Source organism: Marmota marmota, unplaced genomic scaffold, assembly GCF_001458135.2.
Source record: "Marmota marmota marmota unplaced genomic scaffold, marMar, whole genome shotgun sequence".
Taxonomy (NCBI): Eukaryota; Metazoa; Chordata; class Mammalia; order Rodentia; family Sciuridae; genus Marmota; species Marmota marmota.
In genome coordinates, this window is record NW_026000026.1 from 20,027,655 (window position 1) to 20,052,809 (window position 25,155).

At 35.0% G+C, this 25,155-nt stretch overlaps 2 protein-coding genes across 6 annotated transcripts in view; both read right to left on the reverse strand.

Annotated features, from left to right (window-relative positions):
- Positions 1 to 10,806, reverse strand: part of LOC107139494 (Ral GTPase activating protein non-catalytic subunit beta) — a 65,437-nt gene extending 54,631 nt beyond the window's left edge. For 4 of the 5 annotated variants that reach the window (XM_048810953.1, XM_015482400.2, XM_048810952.1 and 1 more), the window contains exons 1-7: positions 10,623 to 10,806; positions 10,277 to 10,493; positions 8,046 to 8,081; positions 6,614 to 6,815; positions 3,756 to 3,923; positions 3,214 to 3,328; positions 2,700 to 2,847 (exon numbers count right to left, since the gene is read on the reverse strand). In XM_048810953.1, coding sequence (XP_048666910.1) covers positions 2,700 to 2,847; positions 3,214 to 3,328; positions 3,756 to 3,923; positions 6,614 to 6,815; positions 8,046 to 8,081; positions 10,277 to 10,493; positions 10,623 to 10,715 — 979 coding nt within the window. In that variant the 5' untranslated portion in view covers positions 10,716 to 10,806. The remainder of the gene's footprint in view (positions 1 to 2,699; positions 2,848 to 3,213; positions 3,329 to 3,755; positions 3,924 to 6,613; positions 6,816 to 8,045; positions 8,082 to 10,276; positions 10,494 to 10,622) is intronic. The other variant, XM_048810954.1, reaches the window with a different exon arrangement.
- LOC125618993 (ral GTPase-activating protein subunit beta-like) overlaps positions 1 to 25,155 on the reverse strand; it is a 61,693-nt gene that overhangs the window by 11,987 nt on the left and 24,551 nt on the right. The window contains exons 4-7 of the mRNA XM_048810956.1: positions 24,192 to 24,355; positions 22,363 to 22,549; positions 19,340 to 19,471; positions 15,392 to 15,407 (exon numbers count right to left, since the gene is read on the reverse strand). Of these exons, the coding sequence (XP_048666913.1) occupies positions 15,392 to 15,407; positions 19,340 to 19,471; positions 22,363 to 22,549; positions 24,192 to 24,355 (499 nt within the window). The remainder of the gene's footprint in view (positions 1 to 15,391; positions 15,408 to 19,339; positions 19,472 to 22,362; positions 22,550 to 24,191; positions 24,356 to 25,155) is intronic.

Sequence of the window (25,155 nt, forward strand, 5' to 3'; positions counted from 1 at the left end):
AAACAAGTACTACTGTGTTCCAATAAACTCTACTACAAAAATAGCAGCCCAAGCCTACATTTTGGGAGCAAATTTTTACCACATACACATCAGATAGAGCACTAATCTCTAGGATATATAAAGAACTCAAAAATCTTAACACCAAAAAAAAAACAACAAAGAACCCAATCAATAAATGGGCCAGGGAACTGAACAGACAATTCTCAGAAGATGTTATACAATCAATCAACAAATATATGAAAAAAATGTTCAACTTCTCGAGCAATTAGAGAAATGCAAATCAAAACTATTCTAAGATTTCATCTCACTCCAGTCAGAATGGCAGCTATTAAGAATATAAACAACAATAAGTGTTGGCGAGGATGCAGGGGAAGAAGGCACACTCATATATTGCTGGTGGGACTGCAAATTGGTGTAGCCAATATGGAAAGCAGTATGGAGAATCCTTGGGAAACTGGGAATGGAACCACCATTTGACCCAGCTATCCCACTCCTCAGTCTATACCCAAAGAACTTAAAAACAGCATACTACAGTGACATAGCCACATCAATGTTTATAGCAGTCAATTCACAATAGCTAAATTGTGATGCCCTTAGATGCCCCTCAATAGATGAGTGGATAAAGAAAATGTGTTATATATACACAATGAAATATTACTCAGCATTAAAAGAGAATAAAATTATGGCATTTTCAGGTAAATGGATGGAGTTGAACAATATTATGCTAAGTGAAGTTAGCCAATCGCAAAAAAACAAATGCCGAATGTTTTCTCTGATATAAGGATACTGATTCATAATGGGGTTGGTGGGGGAGCATGGGAGGATTAGATGAACTCTATATAGGGCAAAGGGGTGGGAGGGGCGTGGGGGTAGAGAAGACAGTAGAATGACATGGACATCATTACCCTAAGTACATGTATGAAGACACGAATATTGTGACTCTACTTTGTGTACAACCAGAGATATGAAAAATTGTGCTCTATATGTAATGCATTCTGCTTTCATATATAACAAATTAGAATAAATTTTAAAAAAATAGCAGCCCAGATTTGGCCCATGAGCTGTAGTTTGCTAATCCCTGTGAGAGAAAATTGCCAGTGTTTGAGTAAAGTGCACAAAATGAAAGGATAGAGGGCAATAAGAAATGGAACATTTGAAATCAAGAAAGCAATGATTTAGTTTTCAATGATGTAAGATCTAGAATAGGATCATGGCAGACACGGTGGTGGCACAATCTGTAATCCTAGTGATTTGGGAAGCTGTTACCTCTCAGGAGGATCCCAAGCCTAAGCAACTTAGCATGACCCTGTCTCAAAATAAATTTAAAAGGCCTGAGGTTATAACACAACGGTAGAGCACCCCTGGCTTCAATTCCCAGTACTTAAAAAAAAAAAAAAAAATCCAGAATATAATCATAGGAAAATGGTTGGAATAGGGAAAGAGGAAAGATCAATGGTACTAAGGAGGACAAGGAACTAAGATGAATGTTGGTTTTATGTGACCATTGTTTATGTCTAGCTAGAGGAGAATGATGGTATCAGAATGGTCTAGGATAAGAATAAATACTGGGCAGTCTATTCAGAGTGTTCCTAATGGCCCAAGGCAGAGTCCACTTCTAATGCCCAAAGGGTCACAGCTCAATCATAACAATAGCCATTTTTGCACTGGACTACACATTTTATACATTGTTTTATTTCTGACAATTCCCTGCATGATAAACACTGTATTTCCCACATCCTGGCTCAAATTTTTTTCTATCAGATAAAATTTATGTGCAACTGCAAAATACACAATTTAAGTGGCAGAATTCTCTTACTTTGTATTTTTCTCCTTTCCTTTTTTCCAACTGTCTAAAACTTTGTCAACAATAACAAAAAAGAGGGTATGTAAGAACCTCTGTTCATTCAACTCCTTTCCAAAATGACTGACTCTTTCCTATTTATTCTACCTTTTCAGTGCCTAATGTACTAGATTTTCTGAGTACTCTCTCCCTCCACTCCTGCCATCAACAAAATGAGTTGGCCACGTCATTTCCTGTCTTGGAATTAAAACCATATTTCTGCCTATGTAAGTCCTGACCTTCAAGACATAATCTGACCCCCATTTCCCTCTATTATATCTTCTCTGTCCTTTTGAGTTCCTCTCTCTCAATACCAGAGGCATGGTAAGAAATGGGTATAGTCATCAAATGGAGAAGTAAAAAGGATCTAAAATATGAATCCTCATGGCAGTGGCCATAATAATGTGAAGCCATCTAAGACAGATTTAGTACAATTCAGAGACAACAGGAAACAACAGGGAAAAGGGAAGATGCCCAACAAGAGCTACTCCACAATTTCTTCCCAGCACGGTTCTGCTTGGCTTCCAACCCTGAATTTTTTCACATGTAAGTAATGGGAAGGAGGAAGAGAAAGAAGAAAAAAGAAGGAAGAAGAAGAAAGAGAGAAGGAGAGAAACAGGGAGAAAGAAAAATACAAAGCACAAATGACCAACCAAGATGACTGAAAGGCTTTCCTTCCCTCATCTAAACTTTTTAAATATTTTTATATCAAAAAGCAAATAAACTCTGCCTCTGATTCAGAATAATAAGTAGAACTGCATTAGGCTTAGTTTCCTATCATTGACTTCTGCTTCCTAAATGTGCTTAGGATCAACTGAATCCCGGGATTGCACTTTAAAAAAAATACGTGAACACAAACCTAGTATCATTTGGGTGTTGTTGGGGTCCGTTTCTGTTTGCAAGGCACCTATTAGTATATTCACAAGTCTCAACTTCAGGGACAGAAAAGTTATCGGTTTATCATAAGAAGAGCTGTCATCATTACTAAACTTTCCTTCCAGGACCACCTATGGAAAAAACAAGCAATATTTAACATCAGCTGTTATATGTATTATGTCTTTCTAGAGAAGACAAAAAGATCATTGAGCAAGGCTTGCAATCTAATGCTAGCCACTGTGCTAAGTTTGTCAATAATTCCCTTGATAGATGTTGTCAGATTTTATTAACCTATAACCACTTGAAATGTAGGCCACAGCATGCTGGCAGTCCTACACAAGAAACATCAGAACAAAATACCTTCAGTAATTTACGTGAATTAACTTGAGGCATTTGTTCTGTTTTTTTAAAGCCCCTGTTCCACTTTTTAAATATAGTCTGACTTAAATCAGCACACAACACAATATAGAATATAAAAATCTCTAATAAAATGTTACCTCAGATTTGACTGTGCCAAAATGATGAGGGAGGGGCAACAAAGAAAGTAGGATGTTAATGGAGGATCTTCTTAGTTCTGTTGGATTTACATAGCTTTTGAATTTTGAGAGTTCTCTGCCAAAAAATAAAAAGCTATTAGCATTTTTTAACTAAAGTGCATTATTAGCAACTGCTAAATATATATTATGCCAGTTTTTCACAATCGTGTGTGTGAATGTGTACTTCTATGTTAAACAGTTATTAAACTAGAATTTAACTGATTGGCTGATTTCTTTATTTAAAATGTAAAGCCTGTTCTACAAAGATAGGACCTCTGGCTGGGTTTGCTCTGATCCTTCAAGACCAAGCCAAAAAGGATTTAACAGACCATGGATAAATCAGAATTGGAAGCATCTAGGAAGGAGATGGGTTTGATGCTCTATACTCATTTAACTGACCAGCATCTCCTTGGACTATGAAGATAACTGAACAGGATAAATTAAGAAACAGAAGGAAACACCAAACCAGACAACTAATATAGTAGTAGAGAATGACAGCTTACCTGTCAGGCAAAATGGTTTCAAGAGCTGAAATAAAGTAAGGAACCACAACATCAATCCCTTTCAAGTCACAGCAGAACAAAGGAGGGGAGTTTAGAATAACGCTGGCCAAGACAGGATGGCATATATAATCATTTATCTGCAAACCTTGAATTAAAAGCATGTAAAATCTAGGGAAGCAAGAAAGAAATTTTAAACAAACTGCTGATCAAAGGTTTTCATAATTATTAATATTTTTTACATAATCATCTGAAAGTCTTTTTCCACTCTTTACTATTTCTATCCTTTAAAAGGTATTAACTAGAACACAAACAATTCAAAATCACATATACTTAAGAGCCAAATAATCTTTCCCATAGAAGAAAAAAAGATTCATATCTATTATCCCTTCTTACAGTTATAAACCTTGTAACTCAAAGTCATAGGTGCTTGCAAATAAGGCAACAAAACAAAATAAAACAAATGACTAAAGTATGTGTCAACAAACTAGTGGAATTACTAAATCAAATTCCATGGCAGTGAAATTCCAGCTTCTCATAGTTCTTGGGAAGTAAATATATGTTTGTATCATTCCCCTATCCTTCATTTTTCTAGGGGAATAATGAAAGAAGAAACCTCATTAAAGCCTGCACTCATCATGACGGTCATTCTGAATAAGATTCCTTTTAGGATATACCTAAATATATCTTACTTTTACTCCATCCCAAGCCCTAATCAACTCACTAAGTACTCAATCTCTTGTCATTTAAGAGCAACTATATCAGTACACTCTTTGACTACTGTGAGGCATTTTCCTCTTCTCTGCAAAACTTTGGAAACAACTTCCTCATCTACTTGCTCAAGCCAGTGCAATCTAACTTCTTTCCCTAGTACCAAAATAAAACCATACTAGCAAGGAATCAATGGCCTCTCAACTGCCAAATCCAGGAGACATGTTTAAGTCTTCACTTCCTCCACCTTTTGAAATCATTCAATCCCTAATTGCTCCTTTTTCTTCTGACCTCTAAAGCTATTTCCTTTGGAAGATTCTCTTCTAGCTGCCCCTAAGAGTAGCAGTCCTAACTATTCTACCAATACCAGTTCTCTAAACTTTCTTCTACTAGCCCAACTTTAAGTGCTTTGTAAGCCACTGATTGTAATCAGATCAGGTCTAGCCTACAACTCCCAAATTAGCTCCAGATCTATCAGCCAAAATCTTACTGGATATCCAAGCACAGAACAAGTCTATTCCTATGCATAATATCTGGCAAAAAGTAGGGACTTAATATATATTATTTGTTGATAAATATCCCACAGGATATTTTTCAAATTTCTAGGTTCAAAACTAAATTTATCATCTGTCTTTTCACAAATCTACTACCATCATCCAGTTTACAGGCCAAACAGAAAGCTCATGGTCATAGCATTCCCCCTTTACTGCTATTGATACCATTTAGGACACCTCTCCATTTCATGGTCTCTCTTCTGAGAAATGGGAACCCCACCAGAGGAGGTGAGCCCCAGCACCCTTGCAGATATAGCTGAATGTACCAGACATAGACATCTATTTAATCAGATCCTCTTTCCCATGAACCTGAAATTGAGAGATGCTAATTAACTGCTATAAACCTAGACCAAGGTTATGGAAATTGGGAAGCATCCTACATTATAAGAATATGATCTGCAGAGAACAGAAAAATGAAGTAGTTCCTAAAGACTGTGAAGACTTGAACACTTTATAGTCCTTGGTTCTTGCTCTTTGTAAGGCCTTGCTGTACTTCCTGATCTCGAGTTTAACAAGTATCACTAGCTTCTCATAACTCTCCCTTTTGCTTAAATCAGATTGAGAGGGTTTTTGCTTAGAGCTCAAAGCCAATGATACCCATAGGTAGTTTCTTGCTTTTTCATGCCGAATTTTCTGTACTTGATTCCCTTTGACAGAATCAGTTTAATTCTTTCTAGCAGGTACACAGATATCTAAAGGCTCTAGTTGATATTAACCTCACTCCAGCAGCTGTGTGAGTCATCAGCTAAGGAAAGCAAAGCACAGTCAAGAAAAAGAGGAGGCTATTATAAGTTCATTTAGGAGAAAAGTGACAAAATCTGAAGTGTCATGGTAGGGAAAAGAGTGGAGAAAGAGATTAGAAAGAGGGTTAAGTTACACAAAGGCACAAGAGCTGAAAGGCAGGAGGAATAACTTAAGATACATAGGGAAAAGAGTTTGAAATGACTCCTACTTCCTGGCCTGAGCAGCTGAATGAATGGCAAAGCCATTCACAAAGACAAATGGAGCCAGAGATTTGGATAAGATGATTCAACCCAATTTCCTAGCAGTCTAAATACTGTTCATTCTTTGTAAGTCCAGCATGATCATCAGTCTTCCAAAACTCAGTTTTCTGAGCTCCCTAGGGTAAATATGTATTGCTTCTACCTCTGAATGCCCACAGTCTTTACCTGCGCCTCTCTCCTATCAAACTTCCTTTTCCTATTGAATCACTGTTACTTGTTTATACAGCCTTGTTCACTCCAGAAAATAAGCTCCTTGAAGGAAGAATTTACAGCTGACTTACTTCTGAACTGTCTACAGTATCTAACACTATGTTAAAAACTTGTTAGCAAATCATGGTGGTCCTTCTAAACTTCTCCATACAACTCAAATAAAATAACATTTCTAAAATCAAGATTCTTAGAGGTCTTTATCAAAACTGATGAGGCAAGTAAAGTGGAAGAATTCAAGCAAATTTCAATTACATGCACACATTTGCAGGTATTTTAGAACTTCATTTACTTATCAATTCAGCCTACCAAAATGCTACAACAAAGTTTCACTTCAAAACTATATATGTAGACAGAAAATAAACAAACAAAAAAATTCTAAGACCTGGATAAATAAGCTGGCAGAATCTCTTCTCCAGTCTTCTTGCTACAAAAAATTCTACACAGTGTCCCACATGCCTCAGCTCTTCCTGCTTCATAGTTATCAGGAAATTCACTTGCATCAAACATAGGATTGGTAACCATGGTGTCTGTGGACATTTGTGACCCTTTCCGTCGAAACTCCATGCTAGCTTGTGTTGTAATGGCTGGGGAGAGAAAAGGAGGGTTTTATTATATTTATCAACATGCCAAATAGGCTCATGGGACCCTGGACACAAAGATCAAATGTTGGTGTCATTAAATAGCTACTTGAATAGAATCCAATAATGTTTTTTATTTTTTTTCAGCAACTATGTCTTAATTTTTTTTAAAGGGCTCTCTTAAAATCTTCCTTGAAAATAGGTAACAATTAATTTTATGGTGGCATTGTCAGTTTAACAGATTCTACAAAAAGCATTTTCAACTGATTTTTGGTCAGAGAATACATTTGTATATATCTGTATCACATACAGACATTTAAAAAGAATTTGGCTTTTCTATTATTTATTTTCTATTCTTTCCTCTCCCTATGGAATGATGCTCAATTAAACATTAAGAAAAAAAGTTACTTCAATTTATATATTAACCCAGATGGACATCCTAATTACAGGGGCAACCCCATGACAGTTTGTATACTTTAGGGAGGGCAAAGTAAGAATGAGAAAAGGGGTAGGGAGGAAGAGAGAGCATTCCCACCGTCCACCCAACTCCAAAACACACATCAAAGAATTGCCCAACCAAGCAAAATGAAAATGAATTTTAACAACCACAGACAGCAACTAACTTGAGGTTGATAAATCAGAAAATTGGATTGATAAGAAAGATTATCATGGTCATTCGTTGTCACTGAAACAGAAGCCCTTCGAAAGTTGCTTTTATTTTTGCCAAAAGATTTCATAGTGTATTGAAATATCACTCTGAAACCTTTTATTACTCTACATAAAGTGTTTAAATTATTTTGTAATAATAGGCTTAATAGAATGCAGAGTCAAGCATAAATCTTTATGCAACTTCCCATGAGCCATTTTTAGACCTGAATAAGCTATCCAGCAATAATACATTTGAAAAACACTACATGCAGAATGCATACAAATCAAACACTAAATCTGTATAAAAATAAGCTTACAGCTTAAAAAAAAAAAAAAAAGCCAAAACACAGTTAGTGCAAAGTCCTGGAATTCATGACATGACCAGACTAGTATACAGAAATAATGGGACTGATTCAGGCAGATTAATTTGCTTTTGCCAACAATCTTCCCCATTCAAAACACAGAAAAGTATTTTTCTTCCCAAGTGCAAAAACTACAAGAGACAATGACAATCAAAATTTTTAATGGAATTATGAAAAAAATAAAAACATGACTGCAATTAAGGAGAAGCTTCTGGTTCCTACTTACAAGATTTATAAGAAAGAAGAATTTGGATAAAAGATGCTGCAAGATAATAGAAATAAATGGAAACAAATCAAAGGACAGCAGTAATTATAGAATACTTTAAAGATGGTGAAATTTTACAATAAGTTAAGAAGCTTTTTAGCTTTCAAAAAGTTAAATTTAAAGATTTACAATACCACAAGCTAGTTCAAAAACATAGGAAATTGTGCATTCAGATCCAAAATTATGATTTTTTGTATCATGCAAAACAATGAACAAAGGAAATCACACAACTACAAAGAATTGAGGTTTTGAACTGTGCAAAACGTGCATTAAAAATTATAGTTCATTAACCCTTCCCAGCTCAATGTTACTTTTACAAGCACAGTGATAAATCTAAGTAAATCAGGTAAATCTAAAGTTAACCAGTGCAAAGAAGCAAACACTTTAAGTTAAAGGTGAACTGCATGGCGGAATTCCTTGATGGCAGCCAGTACTTTAGAAAACAGTTAAGTATATCCAAGCCCCCCACCACCCACCAACACCTGGAGACTGGCACCCAGTGGTACTCCACAACCCCTCCAACTATTTGGACATCTCATATCTCCTGGGTAATGTAACAGCTTTATCATCTCTGAACACAGTTAGGAGGAGAACAGCTTCTATCCTTTCTCCACCAGTGAAAATGTTAAAAGAAGCTGCTCACATATGAACTGATTTCTACCTTTTGGTACAAGAGAGTGAGCAAAGCTGTTACAAATGCCCTAGAGACAGAAAACTCTAAGTTTCCTTTAAGCAAGCCCTCCAACAACGTCGCATGTTGAGCCGTGCTACTTTCAGGGATTTCAGTGTCAACAGCTCTAAACCCAAGTTACATTGTAAGAATTACATCTCAACAAAAATTTGTAAAATGACTGACTGACTACACAATACCATAAAAATTAAGAAACATGGTTCGGGAAACTCAAGATATAAGGCACATAAACATAAAGCAAACAGAACCCAAAGTAAATTTAAATTATTTTTCACTTAGTCATAAGTAAGCACATTTATTTATCCATAAGTAAACCCTACTTTCAAACTTGTGAATAAAATTATAATATGGAAATGATAGAATACAAAGCCTAAATTTGAACAAAATAAATTAGGCAAAGGAATCCCTCAATTCACTCACACAATCTCAAATTATATTCCTGAAAAATCTTTAAATTTTTTAAAATTATTTAAAAAATTTGTTAAGTATCTCCAAAATAATCATAAGTATACACTATTCATAGACACAGACCTTCACCTCCAGATGATACATAATAGCTATCAATGTATTTTTGAGAGAAAACAGAAACCCTTATGGCCATTATATTAGTCTTATCCTGGAATTAATGTTCTCCTTAGAGATGCAAAAACCAATGCAATCAGGCATCTTTTTTTAAAATTTCAAATCATTTCCAACCCCAGTGGAAAAGGGCTTTCTTACTGAATAACCAAACACTTATGAATACATACTCATAGTGTTAGCAGATAGTAATAGCAGCTCAATAAATGCCAGTTATTATTGTACAAGATATATCATAAATATTCAAAATATTCTGCACTAACGTACTCATTCATCCTGAACCCTATGCTACTACTTCCAAGTGTAATGGTAAGATGACAAAAATAAACTATATTTTATCTAGACAGTTTAATTTCTATAATAAGATCTAAATGAAGAATATCAGGGTTATTAATTCTCTACCAGTCTTAAATTATGGAGCAGATCACTCTTTTTGAAAACATACACTTGAAAGAATGTTCTCAAGACTAAAACCTGAGTGGTTAAAGTCTACTGTGAAGCAGAAATTTTCTGATATTTATATATACTAATGATTGAATGGCTGTCAAAAATCTAAGAAAACACTTCTTTGAGTAAATTTCAAGTCAAAATCTTTAACTCTTCACATAAATATTATTATCCTGGCTGACATGAAGGGAACTTCCAAGTCACCTACTGAAAGGAATTTGATTAAAAAAAAGTGGCTAACCTGAAGTGTGTCTAAAAAAAAAGGCCAAACCTCACAGAACATATATAAAAAAGACAATGGGAAAACTTCCAAAGTTTCTATTACTTCAGCTGGAAGGGGTTAAGTACAGATACTGCTTGGTCAGAAACAGACTGCTTTTCAAGATACATATTAATCTTGCAGGTAGGAAAGATAAAAAAGAAAAAAAAAAAGGAAAGGGAAAAAATGATAACATATTTCTTGAGCAATATTTACCAGTCATGCTGCTGTCTCTGTTTATCCCATTATGAAGTTTACAGTGAACAAATGCTGCGTCAAATAACCATGATCCAAAGAGATTCAAGATGCTGTTAACCTTTGGTCTCCTAGGGGCAGGCAATGGCCGGGGTTCTGAACTAGTCTGATTTGGACTTGACAGAGGAGAGGTTGAGGATGTCTGATGCTGGACTTTTGAGGCATGAGCAGTACTGACCTATTGGAAGAACATAAGAATATACCCACACCCATGAAAAGCGTGAGAAAATGGCAGGTCTTTTTTAAAAGAATGGCAGATTTAAAAGTCAACTTTATATAACATAACAATGGTGATGGAAATTCTTACTGTGCTTGTCTTCATGGTGGCCTTATTCACAGTAACAGCCCGGTGCCTCCGGTTATGTGGTGGGGTGGTATTGACAGCAGTACTTTGAGGCATGCTTAATCTATTCACAGGTGTTGGAGGAGCACTGTCTGATCGAGGTCTAGAAATGCCTTAAAAAAAAAATGGAATTATTCCTCAGAGTTCAAAGTATGTGATCAATGGTAGAGCACTTGCCTAGCATGTGTGAAGCCACTGGTTCATACCCTAGCACTAACAAACAAACAAACAAACAAAACTATGTGATCAAAAATCTGCAAATAACACTTGTGAAGGTTCGGGACACTGTAGCAGAGACTGCTAGTTGCCTCCATTCATCGTTTCTTCCTGAGTAATAGAATACCAATTTAGCTGGACAGAGCTATCCACAATAAATGACTACATTTTCAAGCTTCCCTTGCAGCTAGATGTGGCCATGTTCTAACCACAGAGAAGTAGGAACCTGTTAAGCAAGTCTTCCAAGAAATCTCCTTAAAAGGACATCAAGTACAGACTCTCCTTCCTTCTTCATTCTTGGACAGTATAGTTGGAACTCACTCAATAATTATGGCCCATCAGGCAGTGCACAAAGGATCAAGAGCCACCAGGCAGAAGGGCCTTCAATCCCTAACTGTGCTAGAACTACTACTACAGCCCTGAAGTGCCTATCCCTGATTTTACATGTATGAAAATAAACTACTGTATTTAAACCATTAGAATTGCTGGTGTTATTTTGCAGCTAAGCTTAATCAGAACTACTCTATTAACTGTGTAATATAATCACAAGTACATATAACAAGTGTTTTAGAACATAACAGCTATTAAATATCACTGCTTTTCAATGGGTTAAAAAATCTTGACTTTTCATAAATACAAAATGTGAAAAACACTTTAAAACAGTGGGTCACAATAATAAAATAAATAAAAATTTTAAAAATGGGCTTGGGATATAGCTTAGTGATAGTGCTTGCCTACCATGTGTAAAGACCTGGTTTCAATTCCCAGTACTGGGNTAATTATACATTGAGAAATTTCTATAGCAATAAAATGCATGCAATCCAATTTAAAAGCAAGGCTATTTGTGCCTGTTTCCTTTGACTAGGAGAGACTGATTCTATAAGCTAGGGATTCAAACATGAATGTTTCTCTACAGAAGATCTACAGTTTTTTATATGAACTCACCCTATTCATAGAATGAGAGGCTAAATAATTTTAAGTTTTTAAAGAGTATACATGGATTTTTTTCCTAAAGTGTTTGGAATTTAGCAATAGAATACTAAAGCTATAAATAAGTCTACAAGAATCTCAAGGAAAACTTTTGATTTTAATATCAGCATTTTCAATTTTTTTTAATATTTATTTTTTAGCTTTAGGTGGACACAATATCTTTATTTTGTTTTTATGTGGTGCTGAGAATCAAACCCAGTGTCTCACGCATGCTAGGCGAGCGCGCTACCACTTGAGCCAAATCCCCAGCCCAGCATTTTCAATTTTTTAAGGTGCCGAGGATCGAAACCAGAACCTCATGCATGCTAGGCGAGCACTCTACCACTGAGCAACAACCACAGCCCCAGCATTTTCAATTTTCAAAATCAAGTTTAGTGTTAGTTTTAAATTGTGTTTATGTGTATGTACTAAAGCCACAGAGTTTTAAAAAAATGAATTTGGGCTTGATTATATTTTAGTACAAATAATTTCAAGTATCTCCTTTGAAAAACAAACATAGGCTGGGTGTAATAGTGCACACCTATGATCCTAGCAGAGTTCAAAGTCAGCCTCAGCAACTCAGCAAGACCTTGTTTCTAAATAAAATATTAAAAAGGACTGGGGATGTGGCTCATTGGTTGAGTTGAGTGCCCCTTGATTAAATCACTGGCACCAAGGGGAAAAAAAAAAAAACCTATCCCCAAATGACCTAAATTAGAAGTTATTGGCTCATATGACTGCAAAGTCTCTGGACTAAAAAAATCTGACAGAGATACAACAAAGTAGAAAACTACAGATCCATATCCCTGATGAAAACAGATGTAAAAATTCTCAATAAAAAATATTTTTTAAAATATTAGCGGGCTGGGGTTGTGGCTAGGCGCTAGAGCACGTGCCCAGCATGTGTGAAGCCCCAGGTTTGATCCTCAGCACACATATAAATAAATGAATAAAATAAAGGTATTGTATCCAACTACAACTAAAAATTTTTAAAAATTAGCTCAGTGGTAGAGAGCTTGCCTAGCATGTGTGAGGCACTGGGTTTGATACTCGGCACCACATAATAATAAAAAAATATCCAAGGACAAATAAATAAATAAATAGATAGATAGATAAGCCAGGCATGGTGATGCATACCTGTAATCCCAGCAGTTTGGGAGGCTGAGGCAGGAGGATCACAAGTTCAAAGCCAGCCTAGCATGTGTGAAGCAACTTAGCAAAGCCCTAAACAACTCAGCAAAACCCTATCTCTAAATAAAATACAAAAAAGGACTGGGGAATGGAGCTCAGCAGTTAAGTACTCTTGGGCTCAACCCCTGGTAACAAAAACAAAAGCAAATTTAGATTTCCATCTGAAATGTTCTACCTAGCTGTTGATTAAAAAGTCCTTCTGGGCGACTGGGGTTGTAGCTCAGTGGTGAAGTGCTTGCCTAGCACATATGGTGTCATACATCTGGCTTGTAATTCCAGCAGCTCAGGAGGCTGAGACAGGAGGATTGTGAGTTCAAAGCTAGTCTCAGATAAAGTGAGGTGCTAAGCAACTCAGTGAGACCCTATCTCTAACTAAAATACAAAATAGGGCTGGGAATGTAAATCAGTAGTCAAGTGCCCCTGAGTTTTGGTACCCACCTGCCCCCCAAAAAGACTCTTAACTTCAAGTAACTCTAAGGGGGAAGGGGAACATATATACATGGAAAATGGGCTTCTAATGCTAACATACTGTATCCACAAGACCACAGTCCTTCATGACAGGTAGAAGAGGTAAGAAGTCTCTAGCAGCACTCCCTGCTGGGGCTTGTAGTTCATCTGTTCAGAAACAATTAGAGTGGACTATACCTCCAGTATAGCTCTGCTATATTCAGATCTATTAGATACTGAAAACTGGGAAGAGGAAAGGCTTATACAAGCTCTTTCATATGTAAGCCAGAAATGATTTTATTTGGACTCAAATTCAAGAAAATAAATAAAATGAAATGAAAATGGGTAACAGATATGGAAGAAACTGCATTCCTGCAGTTACCAATGTACAGTGTACTTGACACATTTGGGAAACTTGTTAAAAAAAAAAAAAACCCAGATTCCACCTAAATTTACTGAAACAAAATTTCCAGGTAGGTCCTGAAGGGCAGGTGATCATGTACAAACAAGTCAAAGAACAAGCATTTGAGAATAGTACTAGCAAAATCAATGGGAAACATTTTTGTTTGGTTGGTTTACTTTCTGGAAAAAGTAAAACATTATCATACTAGACAAAATTAACCCTCTTTCTAGGAAGTTTGCAAATGACCATACAAGCCCCTTCTGTGTAATCCTCACAGATCTACTTCCCGCCTACCCACAACTCATTTAAGCAGGGAGGTAAAAATTTATCCAAAAGGCATCTATCCAGATGAAACCTACAGCCAGTATAGCCTAATCAATAAAAATAATTTGTCACAATATCAAGCAGAAAGACAAAGGCTGAGAGATCAATTAAGAATGAAGAAATGAAAAAAGAATGCCAAAGAATTCTCTGTAAGAAAAGATTCCAGGACTAGAGTTTCGCTGGTCATTTATTTCAAATTCTTAAAGAACGTATATAACTTTCACACAACTGAACATAAGAGAGAGATTTTTCTATTTTTTTAGTTACCAAAATACAGATTAATCAAAAATAGAACTAGAGACAATTCAGAAGGACATTAAAATAAAAGCATGCCATAATCAAGAACTGTCCTCTCAGAACGAAGGATGGATGGCTCAACATTGGAAAATTAATTAATATGATACATCATGTCAATAGGTCAAAGAAGAGAAATTGCTTAAATGGACCCCAAAATATGATTTGAAAAACTCAATGCTATTCCTGAATTTATTTATTTTTAAATTTTTTAAATGCACAGGATACCAGGGGCTTAAAAAAATCATCTAATATCAACAACCAACACTCTATTCAAAATTCTATGTATTAGAGGCATTCCAGTGAAAACTGGAACAAAAGAAGGTATCAAAACAGCAACATCTTAATTCAACAGTATTCTATTTTATTTTTTAGGTACTAGGAATTTAACCCAGGGGCACTTTACCACTAAGTTATATCTCCAGTCCTTTTTTTGTTTGTTTATTTTGAGATAGGATATAAGTTGCTTATAGCCTCACTAAATTGCTGAGGCTGGCTTTGAACTTGCAATCCTCCTGTCTCAACCTCCCAAGCTTTTGGGATTACATGTGTATGCCACCACTCCCAGCTCAACAGTATTCTAGAAGTTCTGAAAAATATATGAAAAAAATATTCAGAATAATTACAATAGCAACTGTTTAAGCATCTGCCATGTTACTAGGTGTTATACTATTTGCACACTTTTTCTTCCTCAATTCTTAAAACACTATGGGTACTAAGATTATCCTCATTTTATGGGTTAAAAAGGCACTGGGTTGTGGTTGTGGCTCAGTGGTAGAATGCCTGCCTAGCACATGTGAGGCACTGGGTTCGATCCTCAGCACCATCTAAAAATAAATAAATAAAATAAAGATACTGTGTCCACCTACAAAAAAAAAAAAAAATGAACTCAAATCCAGGTCTTACTGCATCTAAAGCACTCCTAATTCATCATATACTCAAGGATAATTTACTAGAAAACACACTTATTCGCAGATATGTGTCCATTTTATTTAGAAATTTCAAAACAATCAGTGAAATTAATTTAGAATTCTTTTAAATGTCCATAAATAGTAAACAAAAGTATAATTACGTAAAAAAGATTCTTTACACAGCAATAGCCATCTAGAAGGTATAATAGCATAAAAAGTTAGCTTTTCACATCAGCAATAAATACCTATGAATAATGACAAAGGAAATATGTAAACCTTTGTGAAGAAAACTACAAAACACCTCTGTAAGATATGTAAAATTTTAGCCAAGCATGGTAGTGAAAGTCTACATTCCAGTGACTCAGGAGGCTGAAGTAAGAGAATCACAAGTTTGAAGCCAAACTCAGCAACTTGGCAAGACCCTGTTTCAAGACGAAAAAATTAAAATGGTTGAGGAGGTAATCAGTGGTAGAGTTCATTCCCCAGTACTATTTAAAAAAAAAAAAAAAGAAAGATTAGATAGATATGTAAGGTTCTAAAAAGAGGCCAGGGATGCAGTAGCTCAGTGGTAGAGTGCATGAGCAAGGCCCTAGGTTAAATACCCAGGACACATGCATGCATGCATGTATGCATGCATGCATGCACATACACACAGAAGGATTCTAAAATAGAAAAATGCATGCTCTTAGAAAGGCAGGCTGAACATAAGAAAGTATTAAGCCAGGTGTGGTGTCACTAGCCTCTACTACTTAGGAGACAAACTCAGGAGGATCACAAGTTTGAGCTAGCCTTGTCAACTTAGTTAGACCCTGTTTCAAAATAAAAAAAAATAAAAAGGACTGGGGATGTTGTTCAATGGTAGAATGCTACTTGGTTTATTCTCCAGTCCTGGGGGTGAAGGGAGGATAACAGCTTTTCCTAAATGTAAATAAAGAATTAATACAATTTTCGTTTGGGGCACAATCTGGTTAGTGATCCACCACTTTCCCCTTTCCTCCTATGTTCTCTTACAATTAAGTGTGGTATGTGTCTGAATTCCGGCCAGTGGTATAGAAGTAGCAGTGATTCGTATCACTTTAAGGCCTAGCTCATAAAAGCCTCCCACAATTTTCATTGCTCTCTCTTCCCCATCTGCTAGCCAGACACATAAGCTGCTGCCTACAGTACTGGGTCCTAATGCAGTCACATGTTGAAAAAGACAGAGCCTCTGCCAGGCCAGGTCCCTGAATAACTATGTGAGCAAAGCCCCCCATCCCACCCCAAAACCATATGAAAAAATTGCAGGCTCATTTGCTAAAGCAGAACTTTTTCCTTATCCTAATAATACACAATCCAAATCATAAACAGCTGTGTTTTTTCTGTTTTCTTGTCCAGTCCCTTGTTATCTATGGGGGATTGGTTCCAGGACCCCACATAGATACCAAAACATTTGGTTGCTCAAGTCTCATATATAAAATGCATAGTAATTGCCGATAACCTACATACATCCTCCTACATACTTTAAATCATATCTAGATTACTTATAATACCTAATACAACATGAACACTTTGTAATTGGTTGTTATACTATATTGTTAAGGAAATAATGACAAGGAAAAAAATCTATAGGTTTTCAGTACAGACACTTTTTTTTTCAAATATTTTTAATCCCTGACTAGTTGAACCCATAAAGATGAAACCCACAGATACAGAAGGCCTATCATATTTTGTAATTTGATAAACGGACTCTAAAATGCATCTGAAATGTTAAACAAGCAAGAAGGAATACAAAAAATTATGAAAAGGGAAAAAAGAAAAATATATTAGGCCTACTAAATAACAGGAAAAATTATGAAGTTAAAATAATCCAAAGTATGAATCTGGTATTAGAATAAATGATTAATGGAATAATATGTGACCTACAGATTGATGCTAGTGTATAAAAAGGAACTAGGGTTACAAAGGAAACAAAATTAGAAGAAATTATAGTAGATTATCTGTCTGATAAAAGAACACAGAACACAGTGGCTTGGGAGGCTGAGGCAGGAGGACTGAGAATTCAAAGCCAGCCTCAGCAAAAGCAAGGCGCTAAGCAACTCAGTGAGATCCTGTCTATAAATAAAATACAAAACAGGGCTGAAGATGTGGCTCAGGGGTCAAGTGTCTGTGAGTTCAACCCCTGGTACCAAAAACTACATACTTTTTTAAATTATTAATTTGTTACTAATTACATTATATATCACTTATAAGTAATAAATTATGTAGTTATTTATATAGTGCGTAATTACATTTATAATTTATAATAGTGTTAATTATATAAGGCAAATTATAGTACAAATTATTTATTTTTTAAATATCCATCTCACTGTAAATTCTTCAATACAATTAAGCCATAATTCATAGTAACAACTTTACAAGAAGTTTAGAATCTCATTATTTAGAAGTTTAGAATATGATAAACTTTTATAATGTATACCATCAAAGTCACTCAATTCAACAACTCAGCTATTTAATTTAATAGTAAAATTCTAAATATATTAAAACTTTTCAAAGCCCTTTGACTCCATTATTCTATATCTAGGGATTATGGCTTAATAAAATAATCAGAACACACACGAAAACTATATAAAGTATTCACATCAATAATATTTCTAAAATAAAATAATGGAACACACTTTTCCAAAAAAGGAATTATTACNAAAAAAAAAAAAAAAAAAAGAACAACAACACAGAAAATGTTAATTTTAAAGGAGACAGAAATGACGAAAGGAAAGACATTCAAAACCAAACTAAAAAACATAAATGATAACCTCAAACCAGAAAGAAATGACAGAAAAATGGTTCACATTCCTACTTAGTAAAAGGGTATAAAATTTGTATAAAAATGAAGATGCTCAATCTAGAAAGAGGAAATGCAGAGAAAAAAGTTTAAAAATTCAAAGTTTTCAATTCTGTGAATATTTCAACAAAATTAATCCAGGTACATTAAAACAGGTTGGCAATCATAATTTTGAGTTTATAAATCCTTTACATACACTCTCATATATAAATGGAAATATATACATATTTATTTCAAACATTAATCATTCACTTTTTACTAAAACCAGACCTCTGAAGACATAATAATTATTTCAAAGTTACCACAAGTGGTATATTTATTCCTCAATCTAAGTTTCTATAGGTTCTCCACTTCCATGACAAGGGACCAGATGAGTTAAGAATTAGATAGTTAATAATGCAGTAAAAGTTCCACAGAACACATGGATGAGGGTAGAAGAGGGATAGGTAGGAAATGATGGAATTGAACTGGAGATTTAATAGAGAAAGGAAAAGCAAGAAGTAGGGGTATAGTCTTCTGTGAATGTTTAAACCATATTTCTTAGTGAATAAACAACAACAAAAAAATATTCTCAGTGTTATTTAAACAAGGTTACTAGATGAAGGCACTCAGAGCCAGACTTACTAGTCAGTGCTGGAGTAAGGGAGTCTCCAGTCCCTACAGAACGTGACCCAAGTCCTGGGAAATATATCTCATCCAGGCTACAGCAATAGGCAAAAGAACAGCTGCTACAGTTACCACAAGGAACAAGTTCCTAGAGTGTAAACCAAGAGCCCGGATGGAAAGAGCAGGAGGCATAAGCTATAGATGTGCTTAATGAACAATCTGGCTCCATTTGATGGACTGCACTTATCATTCACATTCTGAACTCCAGCAAGAGTGATGACAGGACAGGGTTGTAGCTCTGTGGTAGAGCACCTGCCAAACAAATGTGAGGCACTGGGTTCCATCCTTAGCACCACACACATAAAAATAAATGAATAAAAAAAGGTATTGTGTCCATCTACAGCTAAAATGTTTAAAGAGAGAGAGAAAGAGAGAGAGAACAGGTTCCTACCCTATGACACTTACTGGGTAAAGAAAACATGAAATAACAAAATAACAATACCTTAACATATGTAAAAATCGAAACCATGTCTGGGCAACACACTCATTATCCATTTCTGGAGGGATCAGACTAGCATCTTCATCAGGAATTTTAAATGGAGGAAATGAAGGACCATATGTAAAGCGTAGCAATCTAGAAAATTAAAAAAAAAATCCACTTCACTAAGTCCACTTCTTTACAGAATGAAAAATATAGTCAAGCATGGGAATATGATGAGAAAATAAACAAAACATGTACTTTATCTAACTGAACAATATATATGAAAACTCTCATTTACAAAACAGACACACTGGAAGGGATTTCCAGTTTTTAAAAAGATTTTTTAAACTTTTATTTTAAATGTTCAAATTGCCAAATGTGGTGGCGCACACCTATAATTCCAGCTTCTTGGGAGGCTGAGGCAGGAGTATAGCAAGTTCAAGGTCTGCAATCTAGTGAGACCCTGTCTCAAAATAAAAAGGGATAGGGATTTTGCCCTGGGTAGAGGGCAGCAGTGGTAAAGTACCCTGGGTTTAATCCCCAGTACCAAAAACTACATACTTTTTTAAATTATTAATTTGTTACTAATTACATTATATATCACTTATAAGTAATAAATTATGTAGTTATTTATATAGTGCGTAATTACATTTATAATTTATAATAGTGTTAATTATATAAGGCAAATTATAGTACAAATTATTTATTTTTTAAATATCCATCTCACTGTAAATTCTTCAATACAATTAAGCCATAATTCATAGTAACAACTTTACAAGAAGTTTAGAATCTCATTATTTAGAAGTTTAGAATATGATAAACTTTTATAATGTATACCATCAAAGTCACTCAATTCAACAACTCAGCTATTTAATTTAATAGTAAAATTCTAAATATATTAAAACTTTTCAAAGCCCTTTGACTCCATTATTCTATATCTAGGGATTATGGCTTAATAAAATAATCAGAACACACACGAAAACTATATAAAGTATTCACATCAATAATATTTCTAAAATAAAATAATGGAACACACTTTTCCAAAAAAGGAATTATTACATTAATTATAATTCCAATTATATGATGGAAAACTATAAAACCATTAAAATGCAATCTCAAGAATTATTTAAGAATAAAAAAGTACATGTAATTAAAGTGAAAAGAATCCAACATCAAATGAAAAAAGTAGATAACAATACTAAAGAATAACACTGAATTTTTTTAAATACATTAAAATAGTAATATTGTTTAGAATATGATAAACTTTAAATGATATTTCCCCCTACATTTTATAAATTTTCTATCATAAGCATATATTGCTTTTATAAACAAAAGTATTATTTAAATACAGATTTACAATATTGACATTTACCATGATATACCAGAATCTACAGAATATTCCAAAACTTCATCTTTTGGTTTAAACAATGATAAAGATATAATTTTGTGTGTGTGTTTTTTTTTTTTTTTAATTAGGTATATATGACAGCAGAATGCATTTTGATTCATTGTACATAACTGCAGCACAACTTTTCATTTCTCTGGTTGTACACAATATAGATCACATCATATGTGCAGTCATACATGTACCTAGGATAATGATGTCCATCTCATTCCACCATCTTTAAGTTATAATGTTTAATTAACTCAAAGAAAGACCAGTCTGCCTTCTGATTCTTAACACACTTACAAAGTAATCTGTTCCCACCTCTTGCCCCCATCAAAATAAATCAGATCAAGTCTCTAGATTTACCAGTATACAAGAAATACAGGAGAAGTGAAGCATGTTAATTAACATGATGACAACATAACTGGAAAAATCTAGAATGTGAAACAGTAAATAAGACAAACAATCCAGTTTCTTTAATTAAGAAAACTGCAAAGAGCCAGGTGTGCTGGTGCATCCCTATAATCCCAGCGACTCAGAAGGCTGAGGTAGGAGAATCTCAAGTTTGAGGCAAGCCTCAGCAACTTAGCAGAACCTATCTTAAAATAAAAATTAAAAGGGCTGGGGATATAGACCAGAGGTAAAACTCATCTGGGTTCAATCCCTCATAATATAAGAATAAAAAATTGCAAAGAAATAAAAATAACTATAATTTAAAATTTAATAAACATATGTCAACTAAATGCAATGTCTGAATTTTGTGTTCTAATTCAATGAAATTGACTGTAAAAAGAAAAAAATACAACAAAACTGGAACAATGGCTAGCTGATTTTAAAGAACAGTCAACCTTTTAAGGTATGATAATGGTATTGTAGTTATGCTTTTGAAAGAACCCTCATCTTCTAGAGTTATGTGTTAAAATATGTACAGTTGAAATTAAAAAAAAAAACAAGTCTGAAAAAATGAAAACAGTTTGCTCACAGAATAGTGAGATTAACATATATAAAAATATAGAGAGGCAAAATTATTATCATAAAAACACTGTCTACTTTGGTTACAAAGAAGCATGTAGTTTGGTCCCATTTCTGTAAAACAACATAAAAATATATACATATGTATTTATACTTAGTAGAATTTCTGATAAAACCTTATGTCATGTTTTTCTATAGTTTTTTTCCTTTAAAATTATGACCATGCATATTTTAATAATCAGACTTAAGAGGACAATTTGGTCAAGAGGCTGAGGCAGAAAGATCACAAAAGATCAAGATCAGCCTTAGCAACTCAGTAAGACCCTAAGCAACTTACGGAGACTCTGTTTCAAAATAAAAAATAAAAAGGGCTGGGGATGTAGCTCAGTGGTAAAGTACCCATGGGTTCAATACCCAGTACCCAAAAAACATAAAGCATGTGACTGATGAGGAGAGGGGAACCAATGGGTTCAGAATTTATCTGGTTCTCAAAAATACTTGATTACTCTGATTTCTTAGAATAGATGTGCACTAGCCAAACTGATACATGTTTTTTAAATCAGCTCAAATTTATATCTAAAGCACAATGATAACAGATCTAGACTTTGAAAGTATATTCCATGAATCCCAGAAAGGTGCAGAAGCAAGGAGAAGGACAGACAGATGAAGGAAGACAGTGACATACCTGGAAGTCAGTGCACAGATGACCTTGCTCCACTGCTCCACCACTGCTGGGTGGTGCCTCCAATTAGCCACCATCTCCTTGGCTGTTTTCCAATAAGGAGGTGTTGGAAAACACCGAGTACAAGCTAGTAACCAAACTTCAAAGAGAACACCAATCAACTTCTCTGCTAGATTCTCAGCAATGCCACCTGACCAACAAAAAGAGAACATATCTTTGGCACACTTATTTTTACAGCATAATATTTAATTGATGGATTTGGGAAGACTAATCTAAAATAACTACAATGTTAACTATTAACTTACAAATAACTATTTAATTTTCTCTATTTTATAGAAGTAACTATTGGGCGCTCCTATAAAGAAATCATAGATAACACCAACAAATTACTCTGAAGAGTTTTCAAAATTGCCCTGCTAGTTTTTACTGAAGATCTTAATCTTCCAGCAAAAGAGATATAGACACACAAAGGAGAATGGAAAGAATGAGTGCTTACAGTGAGTACTAGAAGTTAATTTCTGTGCCAAGTAATCCATACTCAAGACCTGACAAAATCCTCAAATTATTTCTGCAGAATAAGTATTCATAATACCTATTACCAATTATTAACCATACCCATTTTTGAAGATGAGAAAACTTGGGTTCAGAAGGAAGTTTAAGTAATTTGTCCAAGCTCATGCAGCCAATAAGAAAAGGAATCAAAACAAACACACGGGTCTTCCTAACTCCAAAGACTGCCATATGATGTTCCCAGGTGTCTGAAAGCTACCCTTTAAGGGAGAAAGAGACAAAGAAGAAGCAAAACGACTGGGACTGGATAGTACAGAACCTTAACCATGAAAACAGAGCTGTTTTTCTGTTCTGAGCCCTGGGATCAAACAGAACAACCATGGTAGACTTTACTCTGCATAGCTCCAAAAGGCAAAGTTGGTACTAGTATAGGAAATAATAAAGATGCATATTTCAAAAGAACAAAACCAAAGTTCCAAGAACAAAGAACCCAGAAGGAGATGAATTGTATGCCTCATGCTGTTGAGATCAAAAGCATGGAGAGTGAATAGCAGAGAGCTAATAAATCAATGACTGGACACCACTGTCCACACCAGACAGAGTATTCCTATACTGGGATCCCTTCCCACATTAAAATTCCATGATTTCTTTTAGATGTTTCCCTAGACCCTACATCTATATGACAACAAAGGCATATTTGTGCACATTAGTAAGGAAAGTACACAGATAAATAAGATACAAAGGCCAGGAACTAGAACATGAACTTATAGTTTGTGTACACTGTGCTTTAACCTACAAAGCAGGGCTTCTGAAAAGCACTCCAAAGTTTTATAAAACCAGAGGTTTTTTTAATGGCTAACTAATAAATGACATACTGTCACACTTTCATATAAAACACTTAAGACTCTAGAAGTTTCATTCGCTGAACAAAATATCTTCTGTCACTGTGAAGTTTTCAGAGTTGACTTTGATAACTACTATGCCATCAGGTAATTATCTATAAGCTTTAATTTAATTAGTTCATTGTTTCCTATATAAGCTCTGTTCTAACACACTAATAATAGTTACTGTCCTAGCCTTCCCAAATGTGCACAATTCACTGAGTTCTTTCCTATATGAGCAAAATTATCACTGAAGGTAAAATTAACTTTCATTAGCCATACTATGCCTTTGAAGGTTTCCTTTCTAAGAATAGTAAATCATGGTTTGCTAACTGTCATGCCAAAATTTTAATCCCCAATGAGTGTATGACTTATTGAGTTTAAATGTGAATGATATTTGGAGCTCAAAAATAAATGAGGAAAAAAAAAACAACAACAAACCTTGAACAGTTGGTGGGGCCAGAAGTATGTCATTGATCTGCAGAAGAAACAACAGTAAGACTTCCCAGGTTTCTCGGGCCATTATGGATGACTCACGGGCCAGTTTCTGAATGGCTCTCAGGACCTGTAAGCATAGTCGGGTCTGACTGGAGCCATGTTCCTGTCTGAAGAAGACAGACAGACATCACTGACAAGCCTGGAAGAGACATCAATAGCTGAAGGACAGGCAGCTTACAGACGCAGCAAGCTAGTCCAATGAGGCTCCCTGAGGGCATCAGCAGACAGTACTAGGCATACCCTCCTTGGTTTAAAGCTAATTCATTTATATTACACAGTTAGTACACTGGGATCACAACCTTCCACTCCCTGAGAACTTAGAAAGCTTCTAAGAGAAAGGGGAATACTAGAATGCAAACCTTACGTCTGGATTCTCTATGTCTAAAATGTGCCTGGAACATAAAAGCAGCACTCAATTAAGTTTTGACTAAATAAGTAAATACCTACAGCAACTCTTGCTGCTTAACTAAAGCACAAAGGCCCTTGTGCTTTAAAAAAAAAAAAAAACATACACACACAATCACAAGGATTCTGCATGTGATTTACAGTGCTCACTAATACTAATGTCTGCTAGGGAAGAGCCTGGGAGGTCCATTGGAATGTCCAAAATTGGTGGGGTACGTAAGCATTGCCTCAAAGATGAGTACCTGCTCTAATAACAATGATGGGAGCTCCAAAGAATAACAGTTTTAAAATTCTCCTTGGTCTGCATGATTATATTTTTTCAAGGGAAGGAGGTCAATCTATAAAATAAATTATTGTGTCTGGGATTAAAGAGGAAGATAAAAGTCCAAACCCCAGGGGGCTAGGGATATAGTTCAGTTGGCAGAATGCTTGCCTTACATGCACAAGGCCCTGAGTTTGATCCCACCACAAAAAAAAAAAAAAAAAAAAAAAAAAAAAAAAA